The sequence below is a fragment of the Copadichromis virginalis genome, linkage group LG20 (assembly GCF_057382275.1).
Source record: "Copadichromis virginalis isolate Kocher_CV1m ecotype Utaka linkage group LG20, C_Virginalis_male_GT1.1, whole genome shotgun sequence".
Taxonomy (NCBI): domain Eukaryota; kingdom Metazoa; phylum Chordata; class Actinopteri; order Cichliformes; family Cichlidae; genus Copadichromis; species Copadichromis virginalis.
In genome coordinates this window covers 18,414,222-18,432,501 of record NC_140637.1, presented here as the reverse complement: position 1 = coordinate 18,432,501, position 18,280 = coordinate 18,414,222, and the positions used below count along the sequence as shown (strand labels likewise).

The 18,280-nt window shown below is 39.3% G+C and overlaps 2 protein-coding genes across 2 annotated transcripts; one reads left to right on the top strand and one right to left on the bottom strand.

The window, feature by feature from the left end:
- The first annotated feature begins 508 nt into the window (after nucleotides 1-508).
- On the top strand, nucleotides 509-5,462 carry LOC146684616 (chitotriosidase-1-like). Its single transcript, XM_085445049.1, has 11 exons — nucleotides 509-573; nucleotides 658-684; nucleotides 771-975; nucleotides 1,057-1,113; nucleotides 1,209-1,374; nucleotides 1,442-1,566; nucleotides 1,646-1,769; nucleotides 2,800-2,982; nucleotides 3,106-3,222; nucleotides 3,345-3,477; nucleotides 4,922-5,462. Exons 1-11 carry the CDS (start codon nucleotides 549-551, stop codon nucleotides 5,179-5,181), a joined length of 1,422 nt encoding a protein of 473 aa, XP_085301175.1. The 5' UTR covers nucleotides 509-548; the 3' UTR covers nucleotides 5,182-5,462.
- Nucleotides 5,002-16,922, bottom strand: LOC146684615 (N-fatty-acyl-amino acid synthase/hydrolase PM20D1.2-like). Its single transcript, XM_085445046.1, has 13 exons — nucleotides 16,642-16,922; nucleotides 16,474-16,560; nucleotides 8,292-8,527; nucleotides 8,121-8,207; nucleotides 7,893-8,026; nucleotides 7,694-7,813; nucleotides 7,478-7,553; nucleotides 7,336-7,397; nucleotides 7,164-7,242; nucleotides 6,993-7,064; nucleotides 6,750-6,915; nucleotides 6,563-6,662; nucleotides 5,002-6,341 (listed from the first exon to the last, which is right to left on the bottom strand). Exons 1-13 carry the CDS (start codon nucleotides 16,859-16,861, stop codon nucleotides 6,212-6,214), a joined length of 1,569 nt encoding a protein of 522 aa, XP_085301172.1. The 5' UTR covers nucleotides 16,862-16,922; the 3' UTR covers nucleotides 5,002-6,211.
- Nucleotides 16,923-18,280: the final 1,358 nt, after the last annotated feature.

The following is an 18,280-nucleotide window of genomic DNA, read 5'->3' as shown; positions in this document are numbered from 1 at the left end:
TTTATAGGTGTATAACTACTAAACTGCTGCTTGGTAGGGGGCTGCTAGGAAACACGATGACGTCATAATATCAGGTAAGATCCTTCAGGGGCCTAAGATGTACCCATGTGACGGTTTTGGTTCCTCAGCTCCTAACGGTGTAGGAGTAGTTCACAGACAAGCAGACAGGCGGGGAACATATGTAAAATAGTAAGACAGCTGTTTTTTGTATATCCGCGTAATTTTAACTTTCAGGTCCAGGTGTTTGCAAGCTATGTGATGAGCAATCTTAGGTTTTCTGCAAACGTTGTGGAGGCTTTCAAAACAATGTCTGTGTGTGTGTGTGTGTGTGTGTGTGTGTGTGTGTGTGTGTGTGTGTGTGTGTGTGTGTGTGTGTGTGTGTGAGTGAGTTCATGAATCAGTTACTATTTGACTTATGAAGCAATACCAGAATGTCCTTAAATTTAGGACATTTGGTTTACTTTGAGTTAATGATTATCATAGATTCTGCTTTTTTTTTTTTCTTTACTGCACTGTTTTATTACATTACCAGTCTGACCTCAGCTATCATGCGCATCCTAATTGTGATCTCAGGTAAGGGAAATTGAAATACAGATTTTGCAAATGCAAATTTTATATTTAACTATTTGTATGTAACAAAAAAATGCAACTGTTAAGGTCTCTGTCTCGCCTTTGGCAGTCTGGGTGAGTTCATAAATTGTACCAACCCTTTTATATTGGACAGTCATATAATGTTTTAAAGAGATTGAAAAATGTTCTTTCATATTCAGTCTCATCCTCCAGACTTGTGTGTTACTTCACAAACTGGTCCCAATACAGACCTGGCAATGGGAGGTTTATGCCTTCAAATATTGATCCAAACCTTTGTACGCACCTAATCTATGCCTTTTCTGGTATTAATGAGGCAAATGAATTAGTGACCATAGAATGGAATGATGAGGAACTCTATAGATCCTTTAATGGACTCAAACAAAGGTTAGTCTATTTTCTCCTCATATCACTTACAAAATGTTGAGAAAAAATAATCTTTGCTGCTGTATCTTTACATTCCCACAGGAATCCAAATCTTAAAACCCTGCTGGCAGTTGGAGGCTGGAACTTCGGAACGCAAAAGTGTGACACTAAGCATAAAACAATAATGAATCATAAATTTTCTTTTTATACAGATCTTTTTAATTGTGCCTTTCTTTTGCCAATCGGTTTCATAGGTTCACTACTATGGTGTCAACGCAAGCCAAAAGAAATACATTTATACAATCTTCTATCAAACTACTGAGAAAATTTGGTTTTGATGGACTAGACCTAGACTGGGAATACCCTGCAGCAAGAGGAAGCCCTCTGGAAGACAAGCAGAGATTCACAGTGTTATGCAAGGTCAGATTTGGAGTTACTGATGATTGGCATGAACCACGAAGTTACCTTTCTTTTCTGTGGTTTATAGGAGCTACTACAGGCCTTTGAGGCAGAGGGAACATCAACAGGGCAGCCCAGGTTAATGATTTCTGCTGCTGTGTCTGCTGGTAAAGGAACCATTGATGCCGGTTATGAAGTCTCAGAGATGTCAAAGTAAGCTTATTAGTAATATCACATTGCATGCCCTGCAAAACCTGTTTTGCTGACCTTGACCTCTCATGCACTTTATCAGGTATGTCGATTTCATTAATGTGATGACATATGACTTTCATGGTACCTGGGAGAGTGTCACAGGACATAACAGCCCCTTATACAAAGGATCCCAAGATATTGGGGACCACGTTTACTTAAATACTGTGAGTAGATGGGTTCATTTTTCTCCTTGAAAAAGAGGGATTATGTAATCCATTCCGTTTGTTTCTTTGTCTGTTTGTTAGCGGTCTAGTGTTTCAAATTTTATGAAATGATAGATACCAACAAGCTGATCTAAGGTCATTTAATTTTCATGAAAATCAGGTCAATGTGAAAACTAGTAAAAACTTTACATACACAATTTTTTTATGGGTCATGTTCAGACTTCACAACAATATACTAGGTCTTGGGGAGCATGTGTACCTAGGTTGGCCAAACCTTTGACCTTTATGAAATAAATTCAAACAACCATATTGAGTTATATATCATATAAAAGGGTATGGAGAGAGCTGCACAAGACACTACAACATCACTATGACACTATAATTTTTCTCAAAATTACACAATGACTGAAAATATGTTAAAAATGTTCAAATCTCAAGCATGTAGATTTGCATGTAAATCACAAAGATTTCAGCTAATTCTGATCCAATCATATGAATAAAGATGAAAAATACACCCTTTTAGTATGTATTAGGAAAAAGCTTTCATTTCGATCAAATCATCTCCAAATTTTGAAGCAATATATTTGTCAAAGGGGAACATAAGCGCTTTCTTTTTCTGAGCTCTTTAGAAAAAATTTTGATATAACATTATATGACTTCACAATGACACAAAAATATTAATATAGTGCAGAAATGACTATGAAAACAATGCAGATATCATTATTGGGGATAACAATACCAGTGAAACATAAAACACCAAACTTTTAGTATAGCCCTTGCCCTTCAGGGACAGTTGTGCTCTCTGAGTGCTTTGTTTTAGACTGCAATTGCTCCCAGCCACGCTCCACTTTTCCACACAGTTCTCAACCAACTGTCGATGGATTGACATTGATTGTCACCATTTTTACACCCTTCTCTAATTCTAACACTTGAGAATTTAAATCACAAATTATTTATAAAGTCAATGAGTCACTGAACCTGATAATACTAGTATTAATGACAATATAACTTACATATGTTTACATTTTAGGATTTTGCTATGAGGTACTGGGCAGAAAAGGGAACACCTGTACAAAAGTTAAATATGGGCTTTGCTACATACGGACGCACGTTTCGTCTTTCTACTCAATCCAGTCAAGTTGGAGCCCCTGCCAGCAGCCCTGCTGCTGCTGGCACATTTACAAGGGAGCCCGGCATTTGGTCTTATTATGAGGTAAAAAGAAATCCCCACTCTCATATTAATATGTTCATTTTAAGTCAGTTTCTATGTCTTAGTAGCAGATCAATGTTAATATGTCAAGTTACCACACAGAATGCATTTTTTATCTGTTTTCAGATTTGCACCTTTCTTCAAGGGGCCAGTGTCCACTTGATTGAGGACCAGAAAGTCCCATATGCCACCAAACAAAACGAGTGGGTTGGATATGACAATAAAGAAAGTTTTATGACTAAGGTAGACATGTGCATCTGGATGTTGCTCAGTTTTTCTTTGCCAGATAACATTAGTACTAAAACAACATATCACATTAAAATGTGCATACTGTTATTAAGTTGTTTCGATTGTTACTGCTTCAGGTCCGTTACCTAAAAAACAACACTTTTGGAGGAGCCTTTGTCTGGGCTCTGGATCTAGACGACTTTAATGGACAGTTCTGTGGACAGGGACAATACCCCCTCATCGGTTCTCTTCGCTCTCTTTTGTTTCCAGGTAATAAAATTCCTACATTAGCATTTTATGTTTGTTTTGAGCTAGCCAGTTTTGGATTTGGGGAAACCTGCAGTCTGCTGAAACTGAAGAAGTCACTTGGATGAGTGACGAAACGTTTCTCCCACAAAACGCTACGTCCAGATGAACAGAATCAACTTTTGGACAGCTAGCCAGTTACTTATTAGTATGCATATTTTCCAATTAGTCAATATAAAGGCTGTTAATGCCTTATTTGGGATATCTGTATTCTATCATAGCTTCCTAATGTTTGTTAAATGAAATACGTAAGAAGGCTTCAGCACATCAGTGACAATCCTAACATTATTTGCTCTTTAGCAATAAAAGACTGGTCAATTTGTCATAAAAGCACTTGAGGATGATCTATTTTTATTAAATAAAACACAAAACAAGTGTTCAATGTATCCAGATGAATACTGGTTAAATCTTTGAACTCAGGATTTGAATTTTCACTCACAGCAAATGCTCGAAAGCTACTATTACACTGACACTTATTAACCCAGACAGGATCTATATAATATGAAACAGAGAGACACTGTTGAATAGCTTTCTGGCCTTTTGCAAACCGAAAGCTGGTCAGCTGAAATAAACAGAAAGTTTAAGGAGGAGATCTGTTCTAAACATTTAAAAAATAAAAATAAAGATAAGGAAAAAACATGTAAAAATATTTTAATACCATTTTAAAATGTCTTAAGTTGTCCATTAAAAAATATTCAAATAAAATGTGTGTATAACTCCAAATTTGATTAAGGTTTATTGAAACACCTGAGAAAAGGACATATAAATTGCAACAGGGAAGTGTAAAGAGGAAGAACTCGTACGGAGCCCATGTGTGCCAAGTGTCAAATTTCTGGTGACTTACACCTCACTTTAGAACAAGGAGCAAATGGAAGCACATTTTAAGAGACCATCATTTAATAGGAGGTTATCTGAACATTATTAACATTTGCAGTTCATAAGAAACAACTGCAGTTATTAGGGCTATCAAAGAGTATTGACTACAGGCCCCTACATCCATGTACAACACCTTGCTTACTAATTAGCAAGCAGTAATTACAAATGTTTTAGGAAAATTTCGTAATTTAGGAAAATTATTGGCCTAATTGTTAAAAAAAAAAGGTTTTGCAAAGAATTTTATTGTTGGCATTATTAACAACTTTGACTAATAAAGAGCTTGTATGCTACTAACATGCACACTAGCAAATGTTTAATTTATTAACTGACTATTAATTTGCGCACCTTAATATAGCCGTGGTTTTATGTAGGATATTTTTTTATATTATATTAACTAAGAGTTAACTTCTTTAATTTAATTTCACTTACTGATAAGTAATAATAATAATTTATGATGATAATAATAAGTATTATTATTATTATTGTTGTTAGTAGTAGTAGTAGTATAACTTTATAGCTATTGTTTCTACAGATCTTCCTCCACTTCCAACTGCTCACACAAACCTGAATCAGGAGACATCAACAAATAAGGATCACATTTTGCCTCATCCCAGACCATCAATCACTACTACAACCACTGACAACTTCTGTGCTACAAAAATTGGTGGGCTCTATGCCAAACCTGACGCTCCAGGTTCTTTTTACAGCTGTGCCAATGGCATCACGTGGATCCAAAACTGCCCAGCTAATTTAGTCTTTCGAGACAGTTGTAAGTGCTGTGACAGGCCGTAGAGACTCTGGACTATTTGTTCTGAGTTTTGGTTTTCAGCTTGTTTTTATTACCATTTGGGTCACTATAATGTCATGTCACATTTGGTCAGTTTTGATCATTTTAAACATAAATGCATGATCTTCATCTGAATTTTTTTCTTTTGAGGTTTGGCTTTCAGAGTCTAATCCTTATGTGAACCAGTCCAGGTTTTGCAACGTATGAAATAAAATATGATTATAATTACATTACATTATTCATCTGAGGATGAACGTTGGTCAGTTAATAAAGTTGTTCCACTTTACTTTTAAGTGTTGCTGGAGTTCCTACGTTGTTAGTTCCTTGTCCTCTTCATGCACCTTGGAAGTAGGTGAAGTTGCTGCTGAAAATCCTAGGTGACACAAGGCTTGGGTTGACAACACCCGATCAGCCTTTTAATACCTGAGCGGTTATTAAAAACTGTCAAATTGCTCATACTGTTGTGTTAAGAAAGCCTATCTAAAATTGTGAACAGATTCAATCACATTTACAAATCTGGAATCATTTTAATGAGTCAGCCAGTAAAACAGCATTCTTTGAACATGTAGTCCAGTGTTTGATTCAAGTTAAGCATCCCTGTAGGTAGTGCTGTCATTTGTACCATTCATTATGAGCGGTCCTAATCAAAAAAAACATGTATCTTTATGACGGCACTACTATCAGTGTCCCACAATAAGACATATATAATAATTGGTTAATTGAATCATATCATACCACCATAGAGTTCAGAAAAAAATAGTACATCAGTCTGCATAGAGCACCAAAACTTAATCTTGAATGCAAAATTCTAGATAGCCAATTCACAGTGATTTTACTGCAGAAAGGTCAGTGCTCTATCTACTCACATATCACTGAAAAGAGTCAGTAGTCCACATAAAAGATAAAAGTACATCCCACTTTGAAATGAGCAAAATTGTAGTTTCTGATTCTATAATGCAAAAGTTATTTAGTGCAATATCAATGCATTTTGTATGCTATTCATGTGTTTATCTTATCACCAATGTTGTCAATTGCTTAGAGTTCATGGACAGAGCTGTGGGGCTCAGGGAGCTTCCTAATGTCACAGTTCTGGATCAAATTGAAGTAAAAAACAATCATCTCCTCGTAGTTCTTAGTGGAAATCCTTTCATTGATGCCATGGAATCTGAGAAACAAAGGAAAAAAAGGATTCATGGTACTTGGAACAAGAAAGTATTTTATATATTCCCCTCTTCTATTCATGCTGCATGATCTGTTTCTAGAGTTGAGAAATAATCACTGCACGTGGAATTCTTCTTACTGTATTTGTTCAATTTTAAATTGAGGTCTGCAGACATTTTTGGTGAAAATATATTTTGACAGTATTAAAAGCTGCTGAATTCTCACCTCTCAAAGTCACCTGGCTTAAACCAAGCCGGGGAAAACCGATAAATATTTTTGGTCAGGTCGACGAAGTGTCGACTGTCTGTGTTTCCAATACAGATAGCTGCACATTTAAATATGATATTAAATTACTTATAATGTCCTGAAAGATGCTTTAAAATGCTTCCATACAAATCTGTATGAACTCTACCTGGAGCAACTGTAACTGTTGGAAACAAGTCCAGCACCGTTTTCTTAATAATTTGGAAGCCAAAGGCCTTGTCATCAGCACCGCTGATGGGTAGAGGGTCAAATCCATCAACAAGTTCTACCTTCACTCGCTGGTCGCCCACCGTATCCTTGATGATGTCCAGTACCTAAAAAAGACAGCACACATCTCATATTCATGTCAAAGTGTACATAGTAAGGCATTCATTCTCAAAAAGGACTCTACCTCTTGTACCGACTGCGCTGAGTGAATTCGTAGATTTACATAAGCTTCAGCAAGGGAAGGAATAACATTTATCTGCAGAGGGAGGGAGATATTGAATTTTTACAAAGAAAAGTAACAGGCTTAAAATCTTACTTCTTGTGAATTACATTCAATTTAAAATAATCACTGCACCTTTACTCCTGCATTAAAAAAGGTGACTGCTGTGGTAGTCCTTACAAATGCATTAGATAGTGGTTTTCTTTCAAGTATCCTGAAACATAAAAACTGGTCTATTTCACTGGAACCAATCACAAGAAAACATGACATTTGAATTTATATTTAAATGATATTTAGCAGTTATTACCTGCTAAGGAGCGGAGAGAAGAGCCACAAATTCGACATTATGAACTTTAGTGGTAAACTGAACTGAAGGCAAAGAATTAGTAGTTGGTAAAGAATGAGTACATGAGTATACTACTAGTAAAGAAGTATTTAGATTACCCTACCTTGTGGGCCAGATGCTCAAAGGTGTCACCTTCAGGACCATAACCAAATAACCTCGGCATTGGGTTGTCCTCTAGTCTGAGGAAACAGGATCACAGTTAAATCTTTTATACTAGCTTTTTAAACATGGGGTAGTAAAATTATGGAAGGCAGTGAAACATATGAACAGAGAAGCTAAACAGAACTCATTATAGTTTAAAAAACAATGTTCCTCTCACCTTTTGACTGCTGTGGCTAAGATCCCAATGCTAGTTTCCCTGAGAGGCATCGAGGAGTGACCAGGGGCCACAGACACACTAAGCTTTATAACGGCCTGGCCTTTTTCACTTAACCCGATTCTGCAAATCATAAATCGTACACATACACATAAGATGTGATCAACACAAGTGCACAACACATGTTCAGGCAGGTTCTTACAGAGCAGCAGGTCCTTCAATAGCAGGAATGATTCCATCAAGTATAGTCAGGCCCTCATCCATGACAAACAACAGCTGGACACCACGTTGCTTCAAAATACGCACTATGTTCATCGCTCCATTGAGACCATTGATCTTAAAAAAGAGATTTTGAAGAGCACAGCCATTAAAATGTGATATTTCCAATCCCACTTAAGTTTGTAATGTCATAGTGAAACTGTTAACATACTTCTTCATCATGACCAAGACCGATGTAAAATCCCCTGCGTGGAGCATAGCCCTTTAACAGCAAGTACTCCAGCGCCTGAAGTATTCCCTAGAAGAAATAAATCAGCTGTTTAGCCAAATATACCTCAAGTCTGTTTAAAAGTAAGCTCACACAAAAGTAATGTTTTCACACCATTAGATTGTTTTTGTCATCTATGGTTCCTCTGCCGTAGATGAAGCCATCGATCTCCTTTGCAGAAAATGGTGGTGCTTCCCAACCATCGGACTCTGAAGCAGGTACTACATCAATGTGGGCCAGCAGCATGTATGGCACCAGTTCAGGCTGTGATCCTTTCACCCAAAACAAGTGGCTGTAGTTTGCCACCAATTCATGATGAACCAAGCTAGAAGAGAAAACTGTAGGGAAGGCTGACAAAAACAAAAAACTTAAAAACAAGCTGAAAGAGCAATTGTTATCTTAAATTCATCCTATCTTTCATGACTTATTTATGATAACTTTTTCATGATTATGACTTATTGATTTATTTATAGTAAAAATTCAACTACAAAAAGCATCTACTTGTTCCAGCTTCAAGCAAGTGGTGATCTATGGTAAATAAAATCACTATTGCACATTTTAGAAACTGTCGCAAGCTGTCATCTGCTAAAATTGAACTATAGAAAGTTTCATTTCACAAGTGAGATAAAACAACTGATAGAGGAGGCTATGAAAATTGCAGCAAATGCTTTACAAATGCAATCACTGGTTACTTTACTAGGTGCACCTGTTTAGCTAGTCATTAAAACAAATATCTAATCAGCTAATCACATGCAACCGAGTCAGTGCATTCAGGTATCTAGACATGGTCAAGATGGCCTCCTAAAGTTCAAAGTGAGCATTAAAATGGGGGAAATAAATGTGACTTTGAACCCAGATTTGTTATTGGTTTCCGATGGGTTGGTCTGCGTATTTCAGAAACTTGTGATTTACTAGCATTTTCCCACACAGAAAAATCTGGGATTTTTCCACTTAAACAAGTGAAGACCAAGCAGCAACATCTGCAATTCTTATAAGTAAGGACTTTTATTTGAAAATATTAGTTTTTTAATTGTTTTGGGGCAGAGTCAGCTTCTTTTCCTTACATGACTTGGCATCAAAATACACTATATTGCCAAAAGTAAAAAAAATCAACCATCCAAATCATTAAATTCAGGTCTTCCAATCAATTCCATGGCCACAGGTTTTATGCACCTGTGGCTATGGAATCAATCAAGCACCTAGACATGCAGATTTCTTCTACAAAGATTTGTGAAAGAATGAGTTGATCTCAAGACCTCAGTGAATTCCAGTGCAAGCTCAGTCGTGAAATGTCCTTGCTACTAAATATTCCACAGTCATGTGAACAGCAGACGCTGAGCCTCCAAAAGTTGAGTCTGTTCATCTGGACGTAGCGTTTTCATTGGGAGAAATGTTTCGTCACTCAGCTGACACTGAAGAAGTCACATGGATGACTGCAGGTTTCCCCCAATCTTATAAACTGTACATTTGCATAATGACTGAAACCAGCCCACGGAAGGAACAATCGGCTGGGAGGTCACCTTCATCATAATTATGCAAATTCTCATGACCATTGATCAACAACCACTGATCAAAGACCACTGATCAATGGCCATGAATACCATTCACAAAGAGTTGGGGAATGGCTGCAGTCACAGCATTGTAAGATGGTGAAAGGTGTACTCTTAAGCCCCCTCCGCGATTCAGAGATGGTCTTTCCCTTTTCACATAAATGGCTTCCTTGACTCCGCACTCAAACCAGCGTTCCTCCCTGTCTAGGATGTGTACATCCTCATCATTGAAAGAGTGTCCACTGGCCAGTAGGTGTAAATAGACTGCAGAGTCCTGGCCTGAAGAGGTGGCTCTTCTGTGTTGTGCCATCCGCTTCACCAGAGGTTGTTTGGTTTCCCTGATGTATAAATGCTGGCAATACTCCTGGCAGCGTACACTATGTTACTCTGTTTGTGTCAGGGGACCCGATCCTTGGGGTGGACCAATTTTTGGCACAGCGTGTTTTGGGGTTTAAAGCCACAGAGACGTGGTGTTTAGAAAAAATGTGTCTCAACTGTACTCCTTACACGTACGGGATCACTACAGGTTTTCGTTTAGGCAGCGCTTGCCCTTCTCTCCTGGATCAGCTGGTGCTTTCTTTAGGCGCCTTCCCAACTTTGACAAAAGTCAAGCTGGGATAACCACGGTTACTCAGAGCCTTCTTGATGTGATGTTGTTCTGCTTCCCTGGCTGCTGAATCTGTGGGGATGGTGTTCGCTCTGTGTTGTAGCGTTCTGATGACACCCAGTTTGTGCTCCAGTGGATGATGAGAGTCAAACATTAAATACTGATCCATATGTGTAGGTTTCCGGTACACATCAGCTTTTAGATGTTCCCCATTACTGATGGAAATTTCACAGTCTAAGAAGACTAACCTGCCACTTTTCATATCCTCCCTGGGGAATTTGATGTGTCGGAATCTGGCTTTGACAGTTGCCAGGAGAATGGTACTTGTCTCAGATTATTCACCCAGATTATAAAGAACAACAAAATAAACTACCACAGCTATGCAGATGACACACAAATATATATCACAATGTCACCAGGAGACCGAGGCCCTGTACAGGCTCTTGGTAAATGCATTGAGGAAATCAATGACTGGTTGTGCCACAATTTTCTCCAACTAAACAAAAACAAAACTGAAGTAATAGTCTTTGGCGCCAAAGAAAAACGATTACAGGTCACCAGAGAACTTCAATCTATACATCTAAAAACCACAAACCAGGCGAGAAATTTGGGTGTAGTGATGGATGCAGACCTAAACTTAGAAAAACACATTAAGACAATAACAAAGTCAGCTTACTATCACCTCAAGAATATATCAAGGATAAAAGATCTGATGTCTCAACAGGACCTGGAAAAACTAGTCCATGCATTCATCTTTAGTAGGCTTGATTACTGTAACAGCATCTTTACAGGTCTACCTGAAAAAATCAGTCAGACAACTCATTCAGAACTCTGCTGCTCGAGTCCTCACTAAGACCAAAAAAGTGGACCACATCAGTCCAGCTCTGAGATCTTTACACTGGCTGCCTGTCCGTCAGAGGATAGACTTTAAAGTTCTGATGCTGGCCTATAAAGCTCTGAATGGTTTAGGACCAAAATACATCAGTGACCTCCTGACCCAGTATGAACCTTCCAGATCCCTCAGGTCATCTGGATCCGGTCTTTTATCAGTTCCCAGAGTCAGAACCAGACATGGAGAAGCTGCATTCAGCTTTTATGCTCCTTATATCTGGAACAAACTCCCAGAAAGTCTCAGATCAGCTGAAACACTCAGTTTATTTAAATCCAGGTTGAAGACTCACCTATTCTCAGCTGCATTTGAATAAAGCACCAAATCCACACTTTTAAGCTTAAATTTCAAAACTTACACTAACTACTGATCTTATCTATTTCTGATTTTATCTGTTTTGATTTTATATACTGTTTTGTTTGTTTGTTAAGCTTAAATTTCAAAACTGATTTTATCTACTGTTCTGATTTTATCTGTTTTGATTTTATATACTGTTTTGTTTGTTTGTTTGTTTGTTTGTTTGTTTGTTTGTTTGTTTGTTAAGTGGGTTTAGAGCTCTGGGTAGCTCCCCAGCTGGGTCTAGACTGGGTCTAGAGAGTATTTTAAATTCAGGGAATTTAAAATAGAAAGTAGCTCGTCCACAGAAGGACTGGTAGCTCCCCTTACGATAAGGGTTCAGATCGCGCGAACAAGTGTAGGATTAGAGCTCTGGGTAGCTCCCCAACTGGGTCTAGACTGGGTCTAGAGAGTATTTTAAATTCAGGGAATTTAAAATAGAAAGTAGCTCGTCCACAGAAGGACTGGTAGCTCCCCTTACGATAAGGGTTCAGATCGCGCGAACAGGTGTGAAATGTGTGTGTTTAGTTAGTTTGTTTGTTTGCTTGTTTTAATCAATTATAAATCATGCTTTTTATTTGTTTTTGTTTCTAATGTCTCTGTAAAGCACTTTGAATCACCTTGTTGTTGAATTGTGCTATACAAATAAATTTGCCTTGCCTTGCCTTGTCTGACTGACACAAACCAAGAGTAAAGTTTGGTGGAGGGGGTATTATGGTTTGGAGCATTTTCAGGAGTTGGGCTCGGTCCCCTAGTTTAAGTGAAAGGAACACTTGTGCTCCCAACAGGGAGATGGCCCTTTCCTGTTTCAACATGACTGCACACCAGTGCACAAAGCAAGACCCATAAAGTCATGGATGAGCAAGTCCAAGATGGAAGACCTTCTTCCAACCAAATAGAACACCTTTGGGCAGGCCTGGACTGGGAAGAAAAATAAATAAAGTATCAGCCCTATACATTATTATACACGTCCTGCCAATTGTGAGATACCATTCTGAGATAATCAGCTGGCCAAAGGAGGAAATAGAAGCTACTGACATCAAGACAAGGAAGTTCCTTGCCATGGAGGGTTTCACCCAAAGTTCAGCAACCTCAGGCTAAGCTAAGTGGAAGGAAGGATGCCACGGACAAATGTGTGTCAGAACAACTATCCAGGATGAAACAACAACAATCCATGAGTACATCAGGAAGAGGTCCACTCTTGCTGCCCTTTTCTTGGCTTGTTCTAGCAATAGCCGCCTCTTGTGACTGCAAGGACTTTAGATTGGCTGCTGCTATGGTAAATGGCCTGCATTTGTAAAAAAAATCATTTGTATAAAAGCAACAAGTCCCTAAGGACTAAGTAAGTAAGTCCCTAAAGTGTACTGTAAAGCTCTATCAGTGCTGTAAAGCTCTATCAGTGCCCTGGGGCGCACTGACAGAGGCGAGGCTGCCGGACACTGGCGCCACCGGGCCCTCTGACCACCACCAGTAGGCAAACATGGGGTTAGTATCTTGCCCAAGGATATCTGGCATGCAGCCTGGGATCGAACCACCAACCTTCTGATTAGTGGCTGACCTGCTCTGCCACCTGAGCTACAGCCACCCCACACTAGTATTACTGTTGACACATTTTGCTGCATCTGTTTTCAAGTTCTTTTTCTTTTTCTCACTTAGCTTTTCAGTCCCACATTTTTATTTATTTTTGTTTGCCCATCTGTATCAACGCTTCTTCCACATTTAATTATGTTCTACAAGGTGGAATATTGTTGAGGGACTGCAGCCCTTCAAGATAGCCTGTAGCCTGTCTTATATTGACAAAGCAAAGGGTCTCACTGCAGCCACTGTGGAGCTCTGCAGTAACTGGAAACACATGACCTCAACAGTGACCTGAAACCCATGACTTCCACACTAGGTAGAAACACGTCCAACATATTGCAATACGGGACACAACACAAAAACAAAGGACGTTTCTCAATTCTAAAGTACGTGAGTCCAGACTTCTTAGGCGCACACGGGAGTCTGAACTTCCCAAAAATGCAAGAACGCAGCACGATCATTTTACAATAGACCCTGCGCACAAGAAAATGCTAACTTCCTGTTTTAAGACCGGATGTAGGGTTGTACATTTCCGGTAGCTTTATTTGGCAGTCAATTGCTACTGCAAAGGTGAACTCAAAAATCATGTCCAAAATACGAAAACGGAAAGATTACATTAAGTTACAAAGAGCAGAGGGTGGTAACACTCACCATTGCTGTGTCATAAAAAAAATCAAATGATCAATTTTGATGTTTGAAAAGCGTAGATCGATTGTTTGTTTACATCACTCAACCCAAGCAGAACTACATTACTGCATGCAGAAGACACATTGTCCACATTCAGAAGCACATCTCTCTATAGTGACAGTTCTTATGATTTAAACAGGCAAATGTCCAGCATTCAAACTACAGGTGAACAATAGTCAAAGCCAGATGTTTCCCCGTTATGTCGATATCAGTACACACCTACACAGGATGTCAACAAACCGTGAAAAAAAGCCACAGGATATAAAAAAAATACATGATTGATTGCAGGTAAGGGTCTGTATATATTAGTATTTACGAAGAGTATGTTGTGACTTATTACTTACAATTACAGTGGTCCCTCGCTATAACGCGGTTCACCTTTTGCAGCGTCGCTGTTTCGCGGATTCTTTTAGTGCAATTTTGCATGCTTTTTTTTTTTTAAAGCACATTGTGTTCTGCATCCCGATCACTTTTTTTTTTTTTTTTACGAAGGTTTGAGCTTTGAGAGTTTAAACAAGAGAGAAAAGTGTGAAACTGTTCATGCCTTTCTGAGAAAAGTGTATAAAGTGTGTAGTGATGGGTTTTACAGCCTTACATTTTAAAAAAATTGTAAAAAATAAAGCTGGCTACTTCGCAGATTTCACCTATCGCTGGTTATTTTTAGAACAACACCCGCGATAAACGAGGGAATTCTATATACAAATACTGAGAAATTTCAATCCCTTCTCTCTTTTGCTCTGAGGCGCGAGGGAAAAATATAATAAGTTGATGAACATCATCTACAGATATATTCAGTAAATGCCCAAGACACCTTGAGAAATGTAAATCGCCGCTTGGCTTTTTTTTGGAAAACCCAACCATAAACAAGATGCGAATATCACACCGGAAACGAAGTGCCCTACAGGAGTTTCCTCACCGGAAGTAGCATATGCTAAGGTGCACATAGTCTATTGGAACAGCAGCATACTTGATGACATCACCGTTCCGGAGTTTTTACTGCCATCCCCTCTTAATTTAACTGTGATTAATATTTACAATGGAAATTACACATTATGTTTTTGATCTTCTCTCTTTTTTTGTTTTTTAAAGATAATTTTCAAAAAGTATCTTAAGCACTCTGGCAAAATTCGCTTTTATGTATGATCTGTTCCATAATGTCTAAAGAGCTTCATGCAGTTAAGCACAATTACTGCATGTATGAAAACACAAGCTTAATCTCTCTATTAATAAAAATAGTATACATGTATGCCTGAATAATAAGAAAGAGGTGAGATGTTAGAACACTTTTATATTTATTTTAATAGACACTGGCCCTTACAATAGACAGCTGGGGTTTGGAAGAGAATTGAACAAATATTTAAAATATAATCGGATCATTTGGAGCAGCCGTCAGGATCTCCACGCATTAACATGTTGTTTTTGCTCTCAGTGAAAACGTTTCCTCTTGAATTTAAATATTTTTAATGTTATATTTAACTCAGAGTCAGCTGTTTAAAAAAAGAACAGAATATTTTACATCAGGCAGTATAACAGGTGAAATTTAAAGTACACTGACAGCTCTACAAGTAAGACTTCAGTATTAAATAAAACAGTCCAGTTATAAAGCTTAATCTGAGCCAAACTGATTTGCTCAGGAACAAATGAAACACTGAAAAAAAAAAAACAATAAAATTTTTAAATGATCTAATTGACTTGTATCATGTTTAACTTGAGTAGCGAAAGACCACAGGGGGGGTTTGAAAATGATGTCCGCTATTGTCGCAGATCCACAGCTTGTTTTTTGTCCATAAACTTTGCAGATGAGAAGAAGAGGCAGAGTTCTTCGTGAAAAGTGAAAAAGAATGGCTTAGTTTTCAGAAATCGACATTTATGAATGAACCCATAATAATTATCACATTTAAGACATTTTCAAGTTTATTTTCTTTTCTTTGAGATTCAAAAATAATATCATTTTTAGAAAATTCAAGTAAGTTTGGAATCTTTGGGAAAAGCCAGTAGTACACATCGTCCCACGGGGCTTTACAGTATATACATTCGTAAAATAAAAGTTCTGTCGAATCAATATTCCCATTACAGAAAGAACAAGACTTATTATCAATAGGAAAACGATGTCTGAGAAATTCTTTGGAACGGTAAACGCCTGAGAGTATTTCATAATGGACCTCCTTAGCTTTTGGAGGAATGGGAAGTTTTAGGTAATTTGCTCTGATTTCTTTCTTTTGATCGCAGGAGAACGGTTGTGAAATGGAATTTGGATTTGATCTATATGGGGGAAAGCATTAGTGAATAATTCCTTAATTTTAGAGTTTTTTTAGACTGTTAACTCCACAGTGGCTGCAGCCAGGTGCTCTTGGTCGACAAAGGGTCATGGGTCATGTGACTTGAGGGTTTTGAACCACGTGCATCTCGGTGTAGCGTTTCGACATACCTTGGCTCAGCAAGACGTGGAAAGGTTAATTCTGAATAAGGTGTACGGAACAAAGTACATCTGCACAGCAAACATTAACTTTATCCATTTATTAGCGCTATACAAGTTTGACATACAAAAACTACATTAACGTTTAGAGTTACAGCCATCAGCTAGTTCCACGTTGAGCACATTATATATAAAAGAAAGTTACTTTAAGCACGTTTTACTGGCAGGTTTACCTTTTCGGAGGAATCTGTCAAATTCATGCAGCGCAGTGGTGTTGCTTTCTGTATTTGAGAATGACACGGTGGGGATGCGGATTGCCTCTGGACAAATGGAGACAAATTGTTACCAAACAGAAGTGTCTCTACCTCCATCTACATCCACTACAACACGACTCCGAATACCTTTAAAATTTGCTAGGAGCTCCTCTCTCTGATGGTGGTCAATGACGAGCGATTTGTTATTCGTCTTTTCCCAGTGTGCGAGTTGAAGTCCGGCGTTAACGTCCAGTGAAAGAGTCCTGATAGCCGCTATTGTAAATAACAGCAGGACTGTAATAAGCAAGCTGCTAATAATTATCTTTAAAAACTTAAATATTCTTAACTTTGAACCCGACTCAGTCATTGTAATGGTTGTTGTGTTTACAGCAGAACTCGTCGACTGTGACTGCAGGCTGAATTTGCATTAGAGCCACCTGCAGGCAGACAAGGACAGTCACGCCTACATTATGTAGAGAGCAGTTTTTTAAGAGCTTATTTCAGTTTTAGTTAAATCACCATCACCATTCGGGTGGAGAAAGAATATACAAAGCTTGTGTTCAATCTCCCTCACGACGTGCAGGTTTTTAGTAGTAAAATAATTGCCAAAATACAAAGCAAACACTTTATTGAAATACATTTTTCTCTGCGACCTGCTGGAGCGGGGGGGCTAGGAGGAGGAGTTGGCTGTCCGACTGCGGTCTGGAGTGTGGGGCCTTCCTGCTGCTGCGGAGTCGGGGCGGTCTGCCTCCCCCCACCGCAGGGAAAAGGGTAACACCACCTGGGTCTGGGTGCAGTTCCCCCCCTCCAGGGGCAAGGGTACCTAGACCCGGGGCTTAGAGTACGCTTGGGGAGTGTGATCGTGTGTACAGCGTCTCTTTATGTCTGTCTCCACGTTGGTTGAGTGTGGAGTAAGTGTATATGAGAGCATGAGGGTGGGAATGGATGTTTGTATATGTGTGTGCCTGTATTTCTGTGTCTATATGTCAGGTTGGGTGTCAGGCGCCACCTCTCTGGGGACACCTTAGGCCCTCCAAGGTATGGAGGCCTATCTCCCCCTACCACCACTTCCCCTGCCAGTGGCGGACTCCCTCAGACATCGGTGCGTTGGTGGTTCTTTGTGTCCGGGGATGGGCGTCCAGGTACACACCGGCTCACTCCTTGGCGGCCGCTTATCGGGGCCTGGAGCCTGGGGCTCGCTCGGGCCCCCTCGGAGGTGGGGTGCCCCCGGCCTCTCGGCCTGGGGCTCGGTCACTCAGGCACGGCTGGCTGCCGGCGGAGCTCACAGGCGCGTCACTGCAACTCCCCCTGGCTTCTGCTCCGCGGCTGCTGAGTGAGCCCTCATCTGGGACTCTCCTCAGCTCTTTCTGGGACAGTGGCGCGGCTGCCCCTCTGTTGGTCTTCCTTGGTCTCTTGTGTTCTGCGGGCCTCTAGATGTCTGGAGTTTTGATCTCCTCCATACCTGCTTCATGCCCTGGAGGACGGGGCTGTGGCCCCCCCACACCCTCTAGCAGATCATTACATGAAGGAACCTTTTAAAAAACAAAAAAACAAACGCGTCCATGCTCACAGGTGTACACACGGGTGATCACACCCACAAACTACACCCTTTTTGGCTCCTACCTCAAAGCACACTGTGTTCTGTTGATCTTATGTGCTGCACAATAATGTTTAATATTTAGTATTTACTGTCATATTCCCATATATCATTGTGATGTTGTTTATTCTATTACTCTTGTTCTCTTCTGCTTGCTTTCTTTTTTCTTTCTCAGCAGGTGACCCAGGT